The 23,741-nt window shown below is 25.9% G+C and overlaps 1 protein-coding gene across 1 annotated transcript; it reads left to right on the forward strand.

Moving 5' to 3' along the window:
• The first annotated feature begins 20,226 nt into the window (after positions 1 to 20,226).
• On the forward strand, positions 20,227 to 23,028 carry LOC132945606 (piggyBac transposable element-derived protein 4-like). Its single transcript, XM_061015378.1, has 2 exons — positions 20,227 to 21,312; positions 23,014 to 23,028. The coding sequence occupies exons 1-2, from the start codon at positions 20,227 to 20,229 to the stop codon at positions 23,026 to 23,028; spliced, it is 1,101 nt and encodes a 366-aa protein (XP_060871361.1).
• The last annotated feature ends 713 nt before the right edge of the window (positions 23,029 to 23,741 follow it).

The raw sequence follows: 23,741 nt of genomic DNA on the forward strand, positions 1-23,741 counted from the left end.
AGTAGGTACCTATCGGTATTTACTTATATTGGTAAAAAAAATATAGTAAATATTAATATTAATCTCTGTAGCCTGTAAAGATGGAAAAAATTACACTTGAAAACCTACACAATAAAAAACCAATCATGAAATACGTAAAAAAAGCGTTAAGAATTTTAGCAAATTATTTATTTAATGTTTATATAATATATTATAAACGAAAAATAAAAGAATAAAAAAAATGTACAGTTTATTTATTACTTTAGCAATTACATTTGATAAACTATGAGAGCCCCATTAATTTTGTTGTTAAATCTGCTAAAATATCGAGTGCTTTTTCTTGCGTAGAACTAGAATTCGTGACTAAGTCAGGTGGCGTAACTATAAAATTAATATTGAACCGTGTACCAGTTTACCTTAACAAGATACATTTGGCGATGTATAGATAATTCGTATAGATAATTTTACCAATATGATATATAATATAATGCTGAATAGTAGTGTAAACCTTAATTATATATGTCATAACATTTTTTTCCTTACCTCAGAGGAACCCGTGTCGTTTTTGTCACGTGCAGTACCACTGTTTCGCTTTGGACACTTGGACGTCAGTAGAGGCAGGCCGACGATGTGGTGGAGCATTTTACCATAGTAGTATATAAATGTATGTCCTGGGACAGTTTTCAATTTTCATATTATATCAATAAAAGATCACAAAGAAAACAATATGCAAAAAGATCAGAAAATTTAAATGCAATAATAATAAAAATATTTTCCGCAAAACTTATTAAATTAATTGATTAAATTCCAAATGCAATATTTCTTAAAAATATTTTTTAATAGAATTGTTCTATTTAAAATAAAAATCTAAATGAAAAAAAAAATGTATTAAAAACTTATATATTTAAAGGCGTTAAATATCAAATATTTTTCTAATCTTTTTGATTTTGATTTCTAATTAGTGTATTGAGATAGTTTACAAAATCATTTCTATCTATATTTATTTTATGATGTCCCCAAGCTAATGTATCAATACAATTTTCCAAAATAAATCTTTTATCATCATAAACACTTAAAGCTTTTTTGTTTTGTTCTACAGTAAAAATATCATGTTTCTTAGTTCTAAATAAATTTTGTTTAATATATTTTGATTTTTTTGTTAGTAAACAATTTTCAAAATCATTAAAACATATTTTATTTTCTACAACATTTTTTTTAACACCTTTAGCTTTTTTAATTTCTTTTTCAGTATCTAAGATTCGATGTGAATATAATTTGGATCTTAAACCTATAAATTCAGTCATAATTTTTCCATTCAATTCGTCTTTGAACTTGCCTAAGACTTTTTTTGTTAACTAAAGGTAAACCATAAATATTATCTTTTGGATAATCTGAAGTGTCAAAATGATCTAACATAATTTTCATATCTTGATAAAAATCATTAGTTTTTATTTCTAATATAAGTGAATCTGTATCTGTATATAACAATCTAACTCTATTTCCATATTTTTTCTTTATAATATTATAATAAAATTCATACATTAACATTTTAGATAAATCTAAAATACACATTCCTAAATATATTGGTTGTTTGAAAGTTATTTCACATCTTTTCATATGTGCTGCAGCTAAATTTTCTGTAAAAATTGTTCTTCGATCAAAATTTGGTTTTGCAATTAATTTTTCTAGTTGGACTGCATTAGAACATAATCTTATATCAACATGATTTCGAACATTCATCATAGTACGTCCATAAACACTGTTGTTCATTAATTTGAAATATTCTTTTTCAAACTCATTCTTAGCTTCTGATCTGAGATTAGTATTAAAATTAATATACACTTTTAACCAAGGAGATTGACTAAATTCTAACACTCTGTGAATTTTCTCTATTCTTAAACCTAAATTAATATATAATTTTAGTGTTTCATAATGTATTATATATTTTTTCTTGTCATACAAAGTTGTTAATAATTTTGGGAGTTTTTTGTCATCAAAACGTCTTTCAGGTGCTAAAGGGAAATCTGAATGTAGATCATGAAGTTCTTTAGGGTAAGTTAAATTGACTTCTAAAATATAACCTTTACATGATTCGTCAGAAATATTCATTACATTAAAATCATTCAGATTATCAACCCATTTGAAATCTCCAGTAGGTAAATATTTACTCATTGCCCACCCATAAAGATTATTTGCATCCAAGTATTCTAAAAATATTGATTCCTCTTTTTTTTAAATATATCTCCCATGTATTTATTGTTTGCTTTTGAATACCTTTGACTACATTGAGATAAACCCCCTCTTATTCCATTTTCAAACATCAACAATTGATCGACATCTGTTAATAAATCTAATTTTACTTTTGTCATTCTTAACATACTATTCCACGCAAATCCTGGTGTTGTGTAATACCACATAGGGTCTAATTTATAATTTTTTAAAGAAATGTCTCTAAAATTTTCTATTATATCTGTTAACAATAAAACATCGATGGTATTATACAAAACTAGTGAATTCACGCATATTTTGTATATTAAAAACTTTCCAAATTTTTTGTGAGTTTTCATATTCTTTTTTAGTTATATTTTTATCAGTGAGAGAACTATAAAATTTTTCAATAGGAGGTAAACATGTTTCATTGAGTTTTTCTTCACAATCCATATACTCATAGGGATAAGCTAACTTTCTAGTAACTAAATCTAAATGTTCTTCAGGAAAATATTTACTAAGTTCTTTAAATTTATTTTTTAAATATTAATTTTGAATCATTTCTTAAATTATTTGTTAACTTTTCTAAAGAACTAGGTAAAAATTTGAATGAATCTATAAATCTTAATTCTGTAGATAATTTTATGTTTTTACCATTCCTAGTTACTACACTTGATATCACTTTTGAAAAAGAAATATATTTTTCCTCATTATCTGCGATTACTTTTATTCTTTCATTATCGTTCCCAAATTCTTTTATAAATAGATGGGCATCATAACCTGAAAGGTTATGAAAAACAATTGGAATAAAACGAGGATTTTGGTAATTAAGATTACATATAGAATGTGCTGCTCCTCTATATTCTCCAGTTAAGTGGTCATGATCCCGAACTTTTCTCATATTTTTATTTTTATTTTCTATTTCGTTTTTAAGTTTATCTTCATGTAATTTTAATTTTTTAACATCATCAGTATTTTTATAATATTCAATAGTGTCTTTAATTATTTTAAATTTTTTCTCTAACATTGGAGGTAAATCTGATAAATATCTTTCACAAATATGACATTTATCAGATTTATTATAATAACTATTTAATTGTTCTGCATTCAATGATTTCATAGGAACTATTTTATCATATAATTCAGAAATAAGTATTTCTTCATACATTCATAAAATACTTGAGCTACGTTTGGACCAGAATATTCTACAGGAGGTTTATAATCACCATTACTATATTTAATATAATAACAAAAATTATTAGGTATATGTTTCTGATAACATTTTGTAAAAGACTCTGTATCATTTGGTTGACAAGTATATATTGGTTGAAGTGTACATTCAAAGTCAGCATAAATCATAAAAGGGACTCTTAATGAATGATTATAATTTTCAAATTCTAAAGTTTTATTATAGGGTTCTGGTAGAATTATTTTAGCTGCTTTATTATTAGTACAATAATGTTTATGGTCATTTAACATATTTTCTGTACCAAAACCAATTAAACACATTTTACATAAAAATCTTTTTTTAGTATTTTTAGTTTGTTGTTTACCTACTAGTTTCCATAAATCTTTAATCCAACAATAATGTCCTTTATTATCCTTATCATCCACTGTCAAATATAATAAATCTATATGATTAGTTTTTTCGATTTCATTTATTTCTAAAGGTACAATTACTTTGTTATCTAAACAAAAAATATTAATAGAAATATCTTTTGTTCTTTTAACAAATTTCGGAACGTCTGTGATTTTTATTGGAAATTCAATATCTTTAAATTCTTTATCAAATTCATGTTCCCATTTTTTATATTTAGTTACTCTTTCTCCATGTTCTTCAACAGGGTGTAAAGCAGAGAGTATTGCCCAAAGAAAACATTTATCATCTTTATTTTGAACATTTATAACAGCTTTTTTATCTCCAATATGTTTAGGTAATGGAATATATGAAGAACCCCTAAAAGGAACATATTTATTTATATTTATTCCCAAACTTAAAATTTGATGAAGTCTCCATTGAGATTTTTTCATTATAAAATCTTCTTCTTCTTTTACAATTTTAATTTTTGTATTTGTATAAAAATCATTTAAGTTAGAATTTTTTGTTAAAATGTTATTTAGTGTTTTAAAACTTTTTTCCTCATATTCCATATTTTCTTTATTAGTACCTCTCTTATATATAGCATACAACCAAATATTTACTTTTAAATTTGTTTTTTTTATTTTTTTATTTTTAATTCTTGTTTAAGTCGTCCTATTACTGGATTATCTAAACGATTTAAAAATGTTTGTATATCTTTAATACCCATATTATTTTTAATAATATAAGTTTTTAATCTATTTTGAAATGCTGTTTCTTCATTTTTTAAAATAGGTCGAATCGTGTTGTTTTTTTCAAACATTTTTTCACTAAAATTAAAAACTCTATGTGGTTTGGGTATTATCTCTCTTGATATTCTTGGTCTTATACCATTCTTTTGATGACGAATAGACTGCAAATGTTTAGACCAACTATTGTATTTAACTGTTAAATTACAAATATCACAAGTTTTATCTGCAGGTCTTTGTATTCTCTCTTGTCTTGTTCTTACATTTGTTGTTGTTGTTGTACCTCTGTATGTTCGTCTAAATCGAGGCATAATTGTTTGATCTGGATCATTGTTTTGATGACGAATAGATTTCAAATGTCTAGACCAATTTTTGTAACTAACTGTTAAGTTACACTTATCACAAGTTTTGTTATCCATTTTATTATTGTTAACATTTCTTTTAACAAAAGATTCAATTTTATTTATATGTTCCATTTATTATATAGAATATCATTTTTTTTTTTACATTCATTTTTTAATAAAAATAATTTTTATTGAAAATAACATTTAAATAATATTAAGATCCCATACTAAATTCACATATTTTAATATTTCCTAAATCTTGAATAAACTTAATATCATTTAGAAAATGGTGAGTATAATCACCTGTTGTAATAATTTGCTCATTAGCTATTTTACAAAGTTCTAACCAAGTTGGTGAATGTAATAGTTTAGAAACATAAGGCTTTCCATTTCCAAAATAAACATCTCCTTGACTAATAATGAAAATATTTCCATCAATTGGAATTTCATTTAGATTATATTTAACATTCTCAGAATTTTCATAGTATTTAAAAGCACAAAATTTCACATAACATTTATTTTTTTTTTATATTATTTCGCATTAATTTCAAATAATTAAAATTTTTTAGTCTATATTGATTAATTGGTATACCCTTGTATGTTTTATTAAATCTAAAAGGTAAAACTGTTTGATCTATATCATTTTGTTGATGTTTATAAGATTTTAAATGAGTAGACCAACTGCTGTATTTAACTGTTAAATTACATTTATTACAAGTTTTAGCAGGATATATTTTTTTATTTAATACATCCATTTTATTATTGTTATTATTTTCTTTAATTAAAGGTTCAATTTTATTTAATCCATCCATTCTTTATTATATTCTTTATTATTTTTTTTTACATTCAATTTTTTAATAGAATAATTTCTATTAAAAATATTATTTAAAATTTTGTTTTTTGTAAGTCTTGGTTATAAAAACTCCCTAAGATCTCTTCATTGTTTAAATCTATGATTCTATAAGTAATAGGATTTGTGTATACAATTTCATAAACTATAAATATTTCTTTTGTCCAATTATTAATAAATTTATTACCAAATGTTTTTTTAGAAGCTGTTATTCTTACTCTATCACCTACACTAAATTTAATTTTTGGTTTAGGTTTGTTTTTTGTAGAAAATAATTTGTGAAAAACAACATCTTCGTTAGATTTATTTACTTCACAAGGTCTCATACCAATAGATCGATGTATGTCTTTGAAATTATATTCATCTATTAAACTTTGTAAAATTTTAATCCATTTTTTAGAATTTGTAACTTCAAAATGTAATCTCATTTTACTGTTTAATGTCCTATTAAATCTTTCAATAATTGACGATTTTTCTTCATTTTTGGTGTGATACATTTTAATTCCATATTCTTGCAAAACTTTTTTAAAATGTTTATTTTCAAATTCCAAACCTTTATCTGCGTGAAGTAAATTTGGTGCTTGATGATTTTGTGATATAACTTGTTTTATTATTTTTTGAAATGCTTCTGAAACATTAATTCCATCTTTCTTTTTGAGCTCTTTTTTTTTTTCTAAAGCCCAAGAAAATTTTGAAAACGTATCTATAACAGTTATTATATAAGAATAACCCTCATTTTCATCAGAATAATTTCTCATTATAACTAAATCAGCAGCCCATAAATCATCAATACCTTTAGTAAAAATTCTTCGTTTAGGAAATTTTTTTTTAACGGGTTTATGAAGTTCTTTAGCTAATATCATTTATCTGTGTCATTTAATTTTTTATTGTAAATATTATGTCCAATTGTAGGATTTTTTATAAATTTATTTTTATTTGTGTTACATTTAAAACATTTTGATGAAATTCTCCATCTACCATTAACTGTTTGAATTTTAGTTGCATTAATATTTTTTGTTTGAATTTTACATTTAAGACAATATATAGTTTCGTTCATTTTCTAATATAAATAAGAAATGGAAATGGAAAACTTTAAAGATGCTTTAAATAAAATGAACAATGGATATACATTTATAAAATTTAATGATTTGGAACAAGGAAAACCATACAAAGTAAATAAGTTCATACTGATTGATACAAAGTTTGGAAAAAAATTAAATGTTGTATTAAACGATGAATATATGTTAAATTTACCAGATAGATATAAAAATGAATTTACAGAAAACAAAATAACATGGTATAATACAAGTTCGGAAACAAGATTGAATCTTATTTATAATTGTGAAAAAATTTTAAAGAATGGAAAAACAAGACATGATTTTGATTTTAAATAAAAAAATTAATTTACTTTTATAAATGGTATTTATAAAAGTTAAAAAGGGTTGTATTCATTTAAACAAACCTATTCACAATGATGATGGTGATCATTTTTTAGGTCTCTATTCAATAGTTTTGAAAGGCAACAATTTTATTAATATTGAATCAGACTGTTGTATAACAATTAAACAGAATATAATACATATAAAAACAGGTAGATATAGTATTGAACAATTGAATAAAGATATAGAACCACTTATTATATCATTTTCTGATGAAACTAATAGAATTACAATTAAATCTCCTTGTTATTATAATTTAGATGAAAAATTAAAAAAATATTTAGGTTTCGAAAACAGTGAATTTGATTTTTCAATAGTTAGTAGTAAACCAATAATTTATCATCCTAATTCTAATGAAAATTATATAAATATAGAACAAGATTGTAGATTTAGATTAGGTAGAAATGGTGAAATACCAATGGACACAATTTTTAAAGGAATATACACAATAAATGAAATTGAAAATTTAATGAATTGTTACGATTTTCCTAAAATAACTCTTGAATTAATTGATGGCTTTATAAATATTTCAGCCTCAATCGGTCTATGTTTTGATGAATATTTATCAAAATGTTTAGGTATTGATTATATTGGAGATTTTATAACAAATGCAATCCCTATAAATAAAAGATGGCCTGCTTCATTCGAAGTAGCACCAGATATTTTTTATAAAATAATAGGTACAAAGAAAGTAATGATTTATACACAAGATTTTATAAAAAATATTAAAGGTATTATTTTTTACTAAAAATAGTAAAACAGAATTAAAAGGAAATTATTCAATTAAACATTTAAATATCTTATTCAATTCGATTATGAAGTTGGAAAATAATGATAATTACATTAAAATAACAACAAAAGATTATTTTTCATTTGATAAAGATTTAAATTTAAATTTAGGAGGGATTGATACAATATATACACACTATGGAGAAAATTCATCATTAAACAATAACAACAAAATATTAGAAGTACATTGTAATATAATTGAAGAATCTATTACACATAATATTGATGAGGTATCTCATTATGATGAAGTTTTATTTTTATTTCAATATAATTCTAATAGTGCTTTGACTAAACCTCATAAAATGATATATAGACCAGTGAGTAAAAATCGGTTTCAAAAAATAGAAATTTATATTTTAGATTTGAAAGGTAATATTGTTAATTTTGATGAAGAATTTATTGGTGTTCTTGATCTAATAAAAAATAAATATGAAAAGTTTTTTTTCAAGATAAAATATCTTGAAAAATTAAAGTATGGAACGATTTTTTTATAAAATTTCATCAACTATTCCTCTTTCAATATCAAACGTATACACTGAACTAGAAATTAAACAAACATAACAAATTGTGTTATCAGGTAAATTTTTACTGAAATCTACGTTTAAAATTACTGTACAGTTGGAGATCGCAATTTGACTTTGCTATCTACTCATGTTAACAACAAAAAATGGTCTCTTTCTAAACATTTGTTTATCTAAATACATTAATGGATTTTCTTCATGTGATTTATAATAGGTTTTTTTATAACTCATATGATCTTCATATGCTTGACAACATTTCATATCATTAAAATCAAGATTTTGCAATTCATTAGGATATTTTTTTCCATTAACTTTAAAAGAATAATTTACAACATTACAATCATCAAAAAAAGCAGCATTACTATCTTGATTGTCTAGTCTATTTTTTTGTAAAAAGAACATACCAAACAATGGTTGTTTACTTTTTCGATATTGAGATGATAAATCGAATCTTATATTTTTTCCAGTAAGATTTCTTATTTCAATTAATTGCAATGTTTTAAAATTGTTTAAAAACGGTTTCTTAATTAATTCATCAACTATTTGAATTTTTGTTATTTCATCATATTTTATTGTTTGCATTTGAACTTTTAATTCTAAAATATTAATTTTACCCTTTTTTGCTTTAATATTTTTTGTATCTTCTGTAGCTTCAGTGTTTGTTTCTAGAATCAATGCATCATCATCAGTATTTCTTGTAAAAATTATTTCAAATCTAGCATTGTAAATTTGTTTTATATCTTTCATTGACCCTAAACCTAAGTGTGATAAAGGAATGATGAGCTCGACACTTCCTCCCCCTTCAGATGTAGATTGAAAATATCCTGAATGTTGTGTAGGACCATTTCCATCAACAGCATAACTAAAATAACCTTTTAGTGTACTTAGTCTTCCAGTATTCTCACTTTCATCTATAATTTTATTATTTAATTTAATTGTAACTTTTTGAAACACATGTGCTCCACTATTATCAGATAACATAACATTAGATTTTGCTGGATATTTAGTACCATCTTCTTGTACATATTCAAATAATAAATAAAGTTTTGAATTTTTAACATTCAGAAATTTATCTTTACCATCTACTACAACTATTGTATTTCGGTTAGGTTTATTTAATTCTGTTGTGATTTGAGGTATATAACTTTCATATTGGTTATTTATTATATAATTATCATACTTATTTAAATTAAATTCCATTTCTTATTTATATTACCAAATATATATATATATTTTTTTTTAAATAAATGGATAAAGTAAAAGTAAAATTTTTTATTGAAGATGAAAATAAAAAAAAATCTTTATTTGAATTACCTTCACGTGTTTTAATTATAGGACCATCTGGTTGTGGAAAACAACCTTGTTGTATAATCTGATTATAAATTATTGGATTCCTTATTTAAATCTATATATTTTCACAAAAAATATTGAGCAACCAGTCTATAAAAAAATAAAAAAAATATTTGATGATATACCTTCTATCAACACACATTTTTCTAATGATGAAATAATATCTGTAAATGATTGTGAACCAAATAGTTTGGTGATTTTTGATGATTTTCTAAAAGAAAAACAAGACATGATAATTGAATATTTTATAAGATCAAGATCAAAGAATATTAGTGTTATTTATTTAACACAAAGTTATACTTCAGTAGATATAAAAACAATAAGAAATAATTTGAATGTTTTAATTGTTTTTAATCAATCAAATTATTATATTGAAAAAATATGGTCCGATTTGATTAGTGAAGATGTAGCTTTAGAAAAATTTAAAGAAATTAATAGAACTTATTGTAAAAAATATGATAAAAAAAGTAAAATAAAAACATATGGTTTCATAACAATAGACTTGATAAAAAATTTAATCTATGACAATAAAGGTAATACGATTTTATATATCGATGAATGATTATGTTTTATTTTAATTTTGTATAATAAATGGATATTAAACAAATTCCAAAAGAATTAAAAAAAAAAATTTTAAAAAATGTTACATTTTAAGATCAAACACAAAACAATTCCAAGGTAGGAAATAGTTTAAAAAACATATCAGATGTAAAGATTCAGACAATAATTAATACTAAAATAGGTTTAAAGATAAATTTTTAAAACCTAATGAAAAAGAGACTGTTATTTTAAAAATAGATGATGAAGATGAAGATGAAGATAATATTAAAAAAGAAAAAAAACAACATAAATCTACAGATGTAAATAAAATAATTAATCTTAAAAAAGATTTACAGAATAGATTTAGAAATACAGTTGTAAAACAAAAACATGTAATTGAAGAACAACAAAAAAAGTTTGGACCAATAATAAACGCATTAACAAATGTTAATACAACAATGAATGCAGTTAAAGATGTTGCTATTAAAACTGAAGGAGACATTCAAAAATTAAATAAACCCTATTATTATCAACCTAGAAATCCAGAATTAAAACGATTAACAAGTTCAGAAGAGACTTTTGGAGCTCCAAAATATTCTACTCAAAAATCAACAAGTAATTCTCCATTACCTAAAAATGTTATAAACTTAGGTGCTATTGCGACAAGATATTTACCAACTGTAAAAGATACTAATTCTTTTGGAATATATTATAATAAAGAAGATGATATTCATATGATTGGAAAAGATAAAATACATTTTGAAAATGATAATTTTGATAAAATGATATAATTTTAAATGGAAAAACATATACAGGAACTCTAGGTTTGTGGAGATTATTAACTCATGTAGATACTACCAATTCGAAATTTTATACAGATGATGATTTTAATATTTATAAAAATATATTAATTGAAACTAATTCTATATATCAAAACAATGATCCTTCAACGAAAAGAGCTAAATCAAGTCGTGGTGAAAAATATAATGATACGATTAAAAACATTTGGAGAGCAATGAATGGAATTAAAACGAATGAAAATAATGAAGAAACTACGGATAATAAAAAGAAAGAAACTACTGATAATAAAAAAAATAATAAAAAAATTAATAAAAAGAAAGAAAATAATGAAGATAATGAAATTAATGAAAAGACAGAAATTAATGAAATGTTAGCTAAAGATAATCAAATAGGAGAGGGTTTAAAGAAATACACAGAAAATCGTATTGAATATCGTTATATTAGTAATGTAAACCAAGTTATAGATAATTTACAGTTTATTTCTGCAGAGGAAAGAGCTGGAAATAATAATTTTAAAAAATGAAAAACTTGGTATTCTTCATTTGTTTAAAATAATTATGGAAAACCATATTGATACTGCTGAAGGTATTGAATATTTACTAAAATATGTAACTTGTTTACCAAAGGAAGTGAAAATATCAAAAGAAAAAATAATTAAACGTATACATTATATATCAATTGAAGAAAGAGATGGAAATAATATTTACCATGATGAAAATCTTGATACTCTTAATATTTGTATTAGAGAAATGGAAAAATTAATTGATATACCTATTTATGGTGCAGATTATTTATCATCATATGTTTCATGTTTACCAAAGAAAATTATTACAGGTTCAGGAATTGTTAATTTTCTTTTGAATTGTTCAAGTTTACCTCAAATACATTGGCCTGGTTATAATTATTTAGGACCGGGAACAAAGTTAGAAAAAAATAAAAAACCTAAAAATAAATTAGATGAAGCTGCGAGAGAACATGATTATTTTTATAAAGATAATAAAGATACTAAAACAAGACATATTGCTGATAAAATTTTAGAACAAAAAGCAATGGAAAGATTTTATGATCCTCATAGTTCTATAGGTGAAAAAACTGCAGCCATTTTTACAGCAAATGTAATGAATGTTAAAAGACGATTTGGAATGAATTTAATTTAATTTTTTTTTTTTGTATTATAAAATGAATCTAAATTTAAATAAAAATCAATTAAAAAAAATATTGGAAGCTCATAATAGTAAGAAAGATGTATCAATTCTAATTGAAAATAATCAAATTGATAGTGGAAAACATAAATATATTCTTGAGCAAGAACAAATAAGAAAATTAAAAAACGCTAAAAAAAATAATACCAGATCAAGATTATTATATATATATTTGAAAAAATAAGTACCGGTCGTATTTATTAAATCATTAGCTATTTTACAAATTTCAAGCCATGTTGGCGATTCTAGTATTTTAGAAGCATAAGGTTTTCCATTTCCAGAAATATTGTGTCCATGATCGACAATTAAAATATTTCCTTTAATTGGAATTTTATTTAGATTATATTTCATAATTTTAATATTTTTATTATTATTAGTATTATAGTATTCATATTTACAAAACTTAACAAAGATTTCATTATTTAATATTGATTTCTCTATTTCGTTTTGCATTTCATTTTCTTGTAATTTATTAAAATCTTTGATAGTTGTTTCCATTATTTTTTTATACATTTCATTTCCTTTAACTCAGGTATTCAATTTCTTTTTAATACATTTTTGCATTTAGATTTTTATTTTTAATAGAACAATTCTATTAAAAAATATTTTAATTATTATTGCATTTCATATGTTTTGAGAAAAATATTTTTTTAATTATTAATATCATACATTTTGCGAAAAATATTTTAATTATTATTGTATTTAATAAGTTTTGCGGAAAATATTTTTATTATTATTGCATTTCAATTTTCTGATCTTTTTGCATATTGTTTTCTTTGTGATCTTTTATTGATATAATATGAAAATTGAAAACTGTCCCAGGACATACATTTATATACTACTTACCATTCACTTCGGGACTCCAGCTAAAAAGCAATTACGCTTGTAAGTTACAGTTACAATATAACAAGTTAAGGTTATTTTCGTTTAATGAAATATATAGACAGTAAATCCTTCCTTAATGAACACTACCCCACCACTCCTCCTAAATAGCTCAGTTTTTTTTTGGAACAAAAAGTGGACAACTATTTTTCAGGGGTTTCACTGTACTTTTATAGTATTATAATATATATTAAGTGGCAAGGCTGGGCATTAACGAGTTAAAAGTCAAAATTAAGTTAAAACGTTAAGTTAATTAACTCGTTACTTTTTTTTCCAAATTAACTTTTAACTTAACAAGTCACTTTTTTTTCAAGATTAACGTGTTAACTTTAAGTTAATTTTATTTCAAAAGTATCTATATTAAGTTAATTTTCGTCCGAAGAATAATGCAAATTTTTGTATGGGTTTTTGCTTTGATGTATCATTTTAAATTTCCCCAGTAATTTTCTTGAGCGTATAGAAAAACTGTTTAATAAACCATATTATTATGTGTCTAGAATTTTTTATTTTTGTAAATTTGAAAATTTTATGTTTACACTAAGTTAAGTTACTGTTTTTTCAAAGTTACCTCTGAACTATTAACTCTTAACGTGGTTGCCCTTTAAATTGTTAAAATTTTAATATAGTATAATATTATATTTTAACAACCTAAATTAAAAACAAAACCCTACACTCTACAGGAACTCGATATAATTTTTAAATATAATATATTATGATTAGCGACATTTTTTAATGTTTGTATACATTTTAAATAATTCTATATTATCCTCACGAAATGTATCTAATTAACGTTGTTCTGTAACTTTTAATGCGTAAGTAATGAAAATTAAACAAGATCTATAATTTAGCTTGCAGCGATTGATTGAGTGTATTAATAAGCTAAAATATGTTTTATTGATTATTTCAGTTTTACGTATACATGTTACATAATAATATTAACCGTACTATAATAGCATGATATTATAATATATAATATATATTTTTGATTAGTCCATCAAACAGTTGTGAAAAGATTAGAAAACGTGTTCGCTGGTGCCAACAACAGTGTATATTCCGCCAGAATATTGCCTCCAGCATGTCCACTGGAATGCTGTGCAAACGACAGTAAATATTTATGCCTCACTACTATATTATAATATATTATTATCATTATTTTATTATAATAATATAAAATAAAAAAAATATTCGCACAAACGATGTACAACTGCGTATTGTCTGTTATTGACGAAATGTATCGTCGTATAGTAACGCGCGGTTATTAACACTTGTTAAAAGGAAATTCAGAAAATTAATTTTTTCAGAAACTTTACCGCCGGTGAAAACACTGTACAGCAAAATCCTCAGACGGAATCCCGGTCAGTCCATACCGGAGCGGAAGTCCAGACATTTGCTGTTGGACGCGTTCTATCAATATTTTGTATTACAATTTTCCGACGTTAGTATTTTTCTGAAACTATAGTAATCCGGGGACTAGAACAGTTTCCTACATGTTTGGTTTCACTTTCCTAGCGTACCTCTATAGTTTCTGGTCACCATCTAGGGTTGTATTATACGGGTACCTATACTATAGTTGGTGATTATAATTTATAATATCATAGTTTGAAGCGTATTATATTTTTATAAATCATAACGATTTCATCAAAATATTGATAGAACGCGTCCAACAGCAAATGTCTGGACTTCCGCTCCGGTATGGACTGACCGGGATTCCGTCTGAGGATTTTGCTGTACAGTGTTTTCACCGGCGGTAAAGTTTCTGAAAAAATTAATTTTCTGAATTTCCTTTTAACAAGTGTTAATAACCGCGCGTTACTATACGACGATACATTTCGTCAATAACAGACAATACGCAGTTGTACATCGTTTGTGCGAATATTTTTTTTATTTTATATTATTATAATAAAATAATGATAATAATATATTATAATATAGTAGTGAGGCATAAATATTTACTGTCGTTTGCACAGCATTCCAGTGGACATGCTGGAGGCAATATTCTGGCGGAATATACACTGTTGTTGGCACCAGCGAACACGTTTTCTAATCTTTTCACAACTGTTTGATGGACTAATCAAAAATATATATTATATATTATAATATCATGCTATTATAGTACGGTTAATATTATTATGTAACATGTATACGTAAAACTGAAATAATCAATAAAACATATTTTAGCTTATTAATACACTCAATCAATCGCTGCAAGCTAAATTATAGATCTTGTTTAATTTTCATTACTTACGCATTAAAAGTTACAGAACAACGTTAATTAGATACATTTCGTGAGGATAATATAGAATTATTTAAAATGTATACAAACATTAAAAAATGTCGCTAATCATAATATATTATATTTAAAAATTATATCGAGTTCCTGTAGAGTGTAGGGTTTTGTTTTTAATTTAGGTTGTTAAAATATAATATTATACTATATTAAAATTTTAACAATTTAAAGGGCAACCACGTTAAGAGTTAATAGTTCAGAGGTAACTTTGAAAAAACAGTTATTTTAACAATAATCATATTTACACAATTCTTCGACTCAATATTTTAGAAATTCAAACAGTTAGAAGTTTGAACATACAAAATTTAAAATTCGACCATAATCAAGTTAATAATGATTAAGCACGACAGTAAATTCATTTTTATTTTTATTAAAATGTGTGTAACTCTGTAGTTTATTTTACTACTTAGTTTTATATTTTAAAAGTTACTATCGATACATTTTAAATTTTAACGTTTAATAGTCTTGCTTGGAGGTTCAACATAATATCCGAAAATTGTATATTTATCCTGTTAAATGCTACCTTATATTATATAGTATCTTTTTTCACCTGCTTCATGGGTCGAAAGGTAACTTATTCTAAAATTGCGCCATAGGCATTAACGTATGTAAACATTTCTAAGACTAGTTCTAGTTAATTACTCTGTTTTCTTAGCATATAAATAATTTAAATGTTCTTGTGAAAAATATGCCTCCAGTAATCATATAGGAATGAAATGACAATATTCATAGAATATGCCGTTAATCCCATGTTCTTATTAACTTCATACTTTCATTTATTTCAATTTTAATTTAATTCAAATAAAACCTCAACAACAGCTAATTTATAAATTATTTGATGAATTTAACTTGAAGTAACAAAAAAAAAAATAAAAAAAATTAATGATTGACCAAATGATTATTGTTTGTACTGTTACGTCCCAACCGACGTCGATATATACATCAACGTGGAGATAAAATACATGATGTATTAGGTATGATGAATGTTTATTAACGTAGTACAAAAATACAATGTTATAATATAAAGATAGAATATAAACTGTGAGTGGTATTACGACCTGACTCTGAATGTCCCTAACCGTCTGAAGAGCTCTTGTCCTGGGCTTCTATATATATGATTGTGTCCTTTGGAGTGGGTGGTTGTAGTAGTGGCTAAGCTCGGTCATGAGACAGAGTTCGGGTCTCGTATTTGGTATGCTGGTCGACTCGTATCCTGCGCATGGGCGTTGGCTTTCCAGGAAAGATACGTATGTGACGGCACCTTCTATAGTTTAATTGTTTTCTCTACGATTTTGCAACGACCTCCTCATGTTATACTATACTAATTGCCTTATTAGTTATAGTGTCAAATATTATTAGAAACGTGCGGCGCGCTGTACATAGTTAATATATGATTAATTAATACGCGGGTACGTAACACCTCCCTTCAAAAAAAAAGATTTTATGTTTAAAAGCTTAAACATAAATCTTTAACATTTCCATAGTATGTAGTTATTACAATAGTTTTACAATAGTGATACATTGGTTACAATACATTGATACATAAAATAGTGATACATTTTGTTAGTAATATAATAGTTGTTAGGTATTAGTACATTTTTTTTTTTTTTTATTTTTTATATAAGTATATAAAATTCTTTTGTTTTACATTTTCTTCTTAGTCTAGTGTTAGTACATGGTGGTCATATAATATGTGTGGTTAATATACGTATTCTATTACATTTATATAATTTAATTATTATAACTATTACATGTTTATATATGTAAATACTTATTGTAGTAAACCGACAGTATTACTAATATTCTAAGTACATTCTCACGATAGGACAACAACAACAGGAAGGTTAACTACATCAACGATTCCAAGAACCACGTACAATGTACGTACCTAGAGTTTGACCGCGCACTTAAAAAGCATTTTTACACAATAGTGCTAAAACAACCTATGAAAATAATCCGTGAGTGCCGGTGCAATTCAAACGGATTATGAATATCTGCAAAACTTAATTAACTTTGTACCAATAAGTGCAAAGCATTCACTCGGGTTGTTTGTGCAATAACAACGTCCATCTCCGGTTCCTTTCAAATATCCACCTCCTGGACTCTACCGTGTACATTTGTATCCGTATAGTTTTTATATAAATATAAGATAGAATCTATAGTAAAATTAGATTTAGTACAGAGTCTGCACTACGCAGTCACTAACTTCTCGGGCAGATGCTTTTCGCTCTGTCCTCAAATTTATATACGAAATTAATTACTTTTTAAATAAATTACTTATAACTAACTTGTGTAACTTGTCGCTCTACAACCTTCTCTCCTACATTCACCATCAACGTCGACGAACTCAAAAATATAAGCGAGCAGTGAGGGATCACTACATTATGCTATTACCTAAAATTATAAAATTTAACATTACATTTTTTACATATTTATATATCCGTCCTATATTCTATTGGTCTTATATGGTTTTTGTTTTAATGATTAATTCGTTAGTTAAAAAGGTTATCTATTTCTTAACTAGAGTATGTCCATTCAAGTATGTAGAATCTTACTTAGCTACTCCCTGATTCCCAATTATAGGTATAGATGAAGAAATACTAGAAATGGTAGTAACCATCAAATTTTGAGAGTGCTTATATATTAATTCTAATAAAATTTCGTTTAGTACTATTTTAGCCCAATAATTAAAGATGTTAATTAAAATTATACGTCTATATATATATTCTTATTTACTTTATACTTATGTAACGTTACATATTTTTGTACGGTGTTTGACCGTTATTGGTACGTGTTTAGGATTGAAATATAATTCGAACATGAAAGCAAAAGTGAAGAATGTACGTGATTTGAAAGAATTGAAATTTGATACGGCTTTGTTTGTGCCAATGTGACTTGGAGCATGAAGATCGTCATCATGATCCTAAAAAGTTTCCTTATATATTAAATTAAATATATTTATAAATATAAATACAATATAATATATAAATATATAAATATATTAAATATATACACTTTCATATATATATTTTCATTGCCCAATCCTATCAATTATTGTTAATGATCATATTTACATGTATATTATATTTATTCTTTATATATATATATATGCTTTTCTTATTTAACTCGGATTCTCGTGGAAATTATTCTGATTGGGTGGTCTACTAATATACGCGACATTGTTCATTCGGCACTGTGACGAAAAATGTCCTTCGCGATTGCACGTATGACAACGCCTAACATTAAAATTGTTGTTCCTCGGATTTGGGTTTCTATTAGTATTCCTATCGTAGGTATTGTTTCTGTTTATAGTATTGTTATTGTCGTTGTTACGATAGTTGTACGCTGTGTTTTGATTATTATTGTTAAATTGTCTATTTTGATGCGTATTTCTATTGCTATACGTATTATTTGCGCGGAAAATGTCTTGTACATCATTATATGTACGAATATTTTTTTCGGTAATTAACGCGATTTGCATTGCTTGTTCGAGAGTAGTAGGATTTTTTGTTTTTACTTCGAATTTTATTTGGTCGCTTAAACCGTTTATATAACTGACTAACGCTTGTTCCCTAACACGTTAGCCGCCGTGTGCCCGCCGGCGGTCATACGGCGGTCGTTTATTGATACGCCAAGTGTGTTTTCCCAAGTTATTACTAATTTTTATGTATTTATATCTTTGGTTCTAGTGTAGCTATTAAATCGATTCCAAGAGTAAAATTATCAGCGATAAGTACTAATTTTAAACAGTGTCGCCGGCGACCATGTGGCGTGGTGATAATACGATTTTACTTCTGACGCCATTTGCCCGCCGGCGACCAAACGGCAAACATACTATTATTTTCCATATTGTGTTTGTTTTAATTTTTTGTAAATGAAGTTATCAAAATGGCTAGCTCAAGCAGGCCAAAGAGGCAGCGTATCAATGATTGCATTAATGATGATGAAATAGTTAACGAACTTTTTTGTGATGAATTGAGTGATTTTAGTGATTTTAGTGAAATTGACGATTCAGATGCTGATCGTGATTATTTTCCTTCTGAATCAGAGAATTCAGTAGTAGATTCGACTAATATAGGTAATAAAACTTTATTAATTTTTATTTAATATTTATTATTCATTTTTATTTTAATTTTTTTAAAATTTAAATTATTATTTTTACTTTATTTTATTTTATTGTATTTTACAATACGGACGTTTTTAATTATTATTTGGGCCGGGACATATTTTTTATCACAGAATTTTTTATTCATAATTTTAAATCAAATATTTTAATATAGTTGACATATTATTTTAAATTATAGGGAATAATCAGGATTTCAATATTGAAAATAATCATAATACATCTTCTACCGTTTGGTTCGATGTATCAGGAACATACCAAAAACCACTTATCTTCAATAAGACTCCGGGTTTCAAAATTGATATTCCTGATAATGCCTCAGCTTTAAATTATTTTAAGTTATTCTGTAGTACAGATATTTTTGAGGTTATGGTAGTAGAAACTAATCGTAACGCTGAACAGTTTCTTTCAAAGAGCAGGCTAACTAAGTCCAGTAGATTCTCTAAATGGTCACCAACAAACGTCGATGAAATTGAAAAGTTTATGGGCTTACTCTTGTGGTTTGGTTTAGTTCAAATGCCGAGTTTAGAAAGCTATTGGAGTACCAAAATTAGATACAAAAAAAAATGTTGCTCCTAAAATAATGTCTCGAGATCGATTTGAATTACTCTTAAGATTTTGGCATTTTGCGGATAACGAGGAAACCCCTGACAATGATCGTATCTATAAAGTTCGTGATTTGCTCGAACGTGTTGTAAAAAATTATCAAAATGTCATGGAACCAGATGAGTACTTAGCAATAGATGAGTCAATGGTTCCATTCCGTGGTCGATTGAAATTCAAGCAATACATACCCGGGAAGGCGCATAAATATGGAGTGAAGCTATTTAAAATATGTGAAAAAAATGGATATACACATGATTTACAAGTATATGCTGGTAAAAATCAGGTAGATGGTAAAGGTCTAGCACTTAGAGTTGTAATGGAGTTAATTAGACCTTATTTAAATGTAGGACGTACTGTAGTTACAGATAACTTGTATACATCCATGCCATTGGCTCGTGAATTATTGAAGAACAACACACATCTGGTAGGAACATTGAGAACAAATCGTGTTAAGTTACCTGAAGTGTTAAAAACAAAATTGAAAAAAGGACAAATAATTGGAAAAGAAAGTACAGATGGGGTAGTAGTCGCGAAATGGCACGACAAACGAGATGTTGCAATGTTGTCTACCAAACATGGTATTGAAATGATCGATACAGGCAAAAAGAATCGAAATGATGAACCGATTTTAAAACCACAAATAATTATAGACTACAACTCTGGAAAGGCAGGGATAGACTTATCCGACCAATTATCAAGTTATAATTCGCCGATACGTAAATCAATACGATGGTACCATAAAGTGGCCACTGAAATTTTATTAGGTACATCGGTGGTCAATGCTTTTATTGTGTATAATATGAAGAAACTTCCAAACGAAAAAATTTCTATTACGAAATTTCGAGAAATGTTGGTAGATGAACTGTTAGGATTAGATCAATTAACCAACATATCTGAAGAGCCGTCTAATTCAAATAATAAACGTAAAAGAGTCAAACATGTTTTTGAAGAATCTGTAGAAAGGGACCATAGGAACAGGAAAATTAGAAAAAGATGCTTACACTGTTACTCACATAAAACCACAGTTTTAGGTTCAAAGTCAGCTGCACTTGCAACCAAAAAGGTAAATACGCTTTGTTCAACATGTAAAATGTATACATGCATTGATTGTTTTAATAAAAATCATGTAAATTAATTATTAGATAAAATTATTATCTTTATTTTATATAATATAATCATATGTTTTATTTAAACTAAAATTTAATTGTATTTAATTTATCAGCTAAGCAACAATTATTTATTTTTAAACATTTTTAAATACTTTTTAATAATAACTAAAATACTTTTGTAATATTATTATTTTATTTATTTACAATAAAATAAACATTAACAAGTTATAAAAAATGACAGTATTTTAGTTGTGTCAATGTTTCATAAGCACCAATTTATTTCCAAATTTAACTATGAAAATGATATGTTTGTTATAACAAAATAATCGTTAAAATTAAAAATATGTTGTGTTTTTTTATACCATTAGAATCGTCATGTTCTTCTCTACGCCATAGTACTATTTAAAAATGCATTATCGTAACGCCACAAAAATTATAAGCATTTGTTCAAATATGAATTTATGGTCGCCGGCGGGTCATGTGGCGTGGTAGTAATGATCAACTATGGGCGCCGGCGGGCATAAAAGTATAGAATTTGAACGTTGCCGTATGACCGCCGGCGGTTAGGTTACGTGCTAATATTGTCACGTAATATTTTTGCTTCGGTGGGTGTTTTGTCTATGGCTACCGTGTTACATAGTTTCTGATATATTTCTTCTACTCTATTATTGTACGCGCATATGGTTTCATTATGTTTTGTTTTTACTATGTTTAATTCGATTTGTAAGTTAGCTGCTCCGTAGGGAGTTTCGAATGCGTCTAATAATATTATTTTCATATCGCCCCATTCTACAATTTCCTTATATCTGGTTACGTTAAAAGCTCTGTCTGATAGTTTAGTAGCTGCTATCGTTTTTAACATAAAAGGGTGCTGTTAGCCGTTTCAACTTGGGCTTTAAACATGGGCTTCAAAAATCTACACGTGTTCTATACAATGGAGTAGCTAATTCCAAGGGAGTTGTACTTAAATAAGATGAACTCAATAATCAATAATAAATATAATCTCAATAATAATCTCAATAATGCCCTGTAATAATTCACAATAATAATTCTCAAAATATATTCTTCATATGGAAAAACAAACATATTTAATGGCGTGGCTGATGGTACTGTTGAATTGAAAGTACCTGAGTAGAACCAAGTGGCGACTGGTCAAAATATTTCTGCAAAAATATCTACGATACAAAATAACCTATAATCAAAAATATCTCTAGTAAAAAATATCTCTTATGTAAATATCTCCCATGAAAATATTTAATATTTATTATTATAAGTACAAACAATTTTATTAAAATTTACTGTATTTATATTTGAGTGAGTTTTACGTGTCTACAATAATGTTTGCTACAAAAACAGAAAATAATTCACACACAATAAAAACTTATCACAAAAATATATATATCAAGTTACAATTTAAGGTTGTGAACGATTGAGTAATGTAATACAATTAAAATTAAATAAATAAATATAAAATCCAATCAAGATAATATATTGAGTTGTATATTATGTTAGTTTATGATGTTTTAGGGGAATTGTAGAAGAATATACATTTACATATAAATCTGGGTCTTAATAATTAACAATAATATAATAATTACCTATTTCTCCTCGAGTGGTTGCATAGCAAGAAGTAAATTTATATGTTTTGTATTCAGAACAACGCCAAATGAATTTGTTCACACCTTCTTTATAGAACGTATGAAGGTATCCATTATGCAATAATAACTTGTTGGCTTTTTGACTTACCGTAAATTGTAGAGGCATTTTTAAATCTACTGCGTTGTGTGAAATTTAGTAAAACTGGAACTAGCTTAGTCGATACCAGCTGTATGTCTATGGTCTGTACTGACACACTGTCATGTCGATACAGTTGTTATGTCGATAAAGTCGTTTATCGTGGCTTGTAATGGAATTCGTGAAAAGTATATCAGATAATACAAATTTGTCAGTGTGACAGTGTAATATTGTGACTAGTTATTACTTATTACTTATTATTGCCCATGGGTATATTTTCTAAACATTATAACTAGAAAATATACTTTCTTCAATCCAGGCCCGTGCGCAGGATTTCAAAATGGGGGGTGTTTTGAAAAAAAAAATGTATAACATAGATACATCAATAATTAGCAAATAGTATTATAACATATTTATACTTATTATTAATTTTGTAAGTACCTATGTTAAAATTGTTTTTTAACAATACTATAAAATACAAATCATTTTTTTAATAAATTTATTCGACGAGGGACAGAAAAGAATTGATTCAGTGCTTGATTTATGTCCACGTTTATATCACGGTGTATATTCAATGATGCCGGTCCATTTAATTAATCTTCACCTATTGTTGATCGTAGGTAAGTTTTCAGCCGACGTAATTTTGAAA

Source organism: Metopolophium dirhodum, chromosome 5 (genome assembly GCF_019925205.1).
Source record: "Metopolophium dirhodum isolate CAU chromosome 5, ASM1992520v1, whole genome shotgun sequence".
In the NCBI taxonomy this organism is placed as follows: domain Eukaryota; kingdom Metazoa; phylum Arthropoda; class Insecta; order Hemiptera; family Aphididae; genus Metopolophium; species Metopolophium dirhodum.

What these genes read in the sequence shown, in the direction of transcription:
- LOC132945606 (XM_061015378.1), top strand. Translation starts at nt 20,227, where the DNA reads ATGTCTCGAGATCGATTTGAATTACTCTTAAGATTTTGGCATTTTGCG.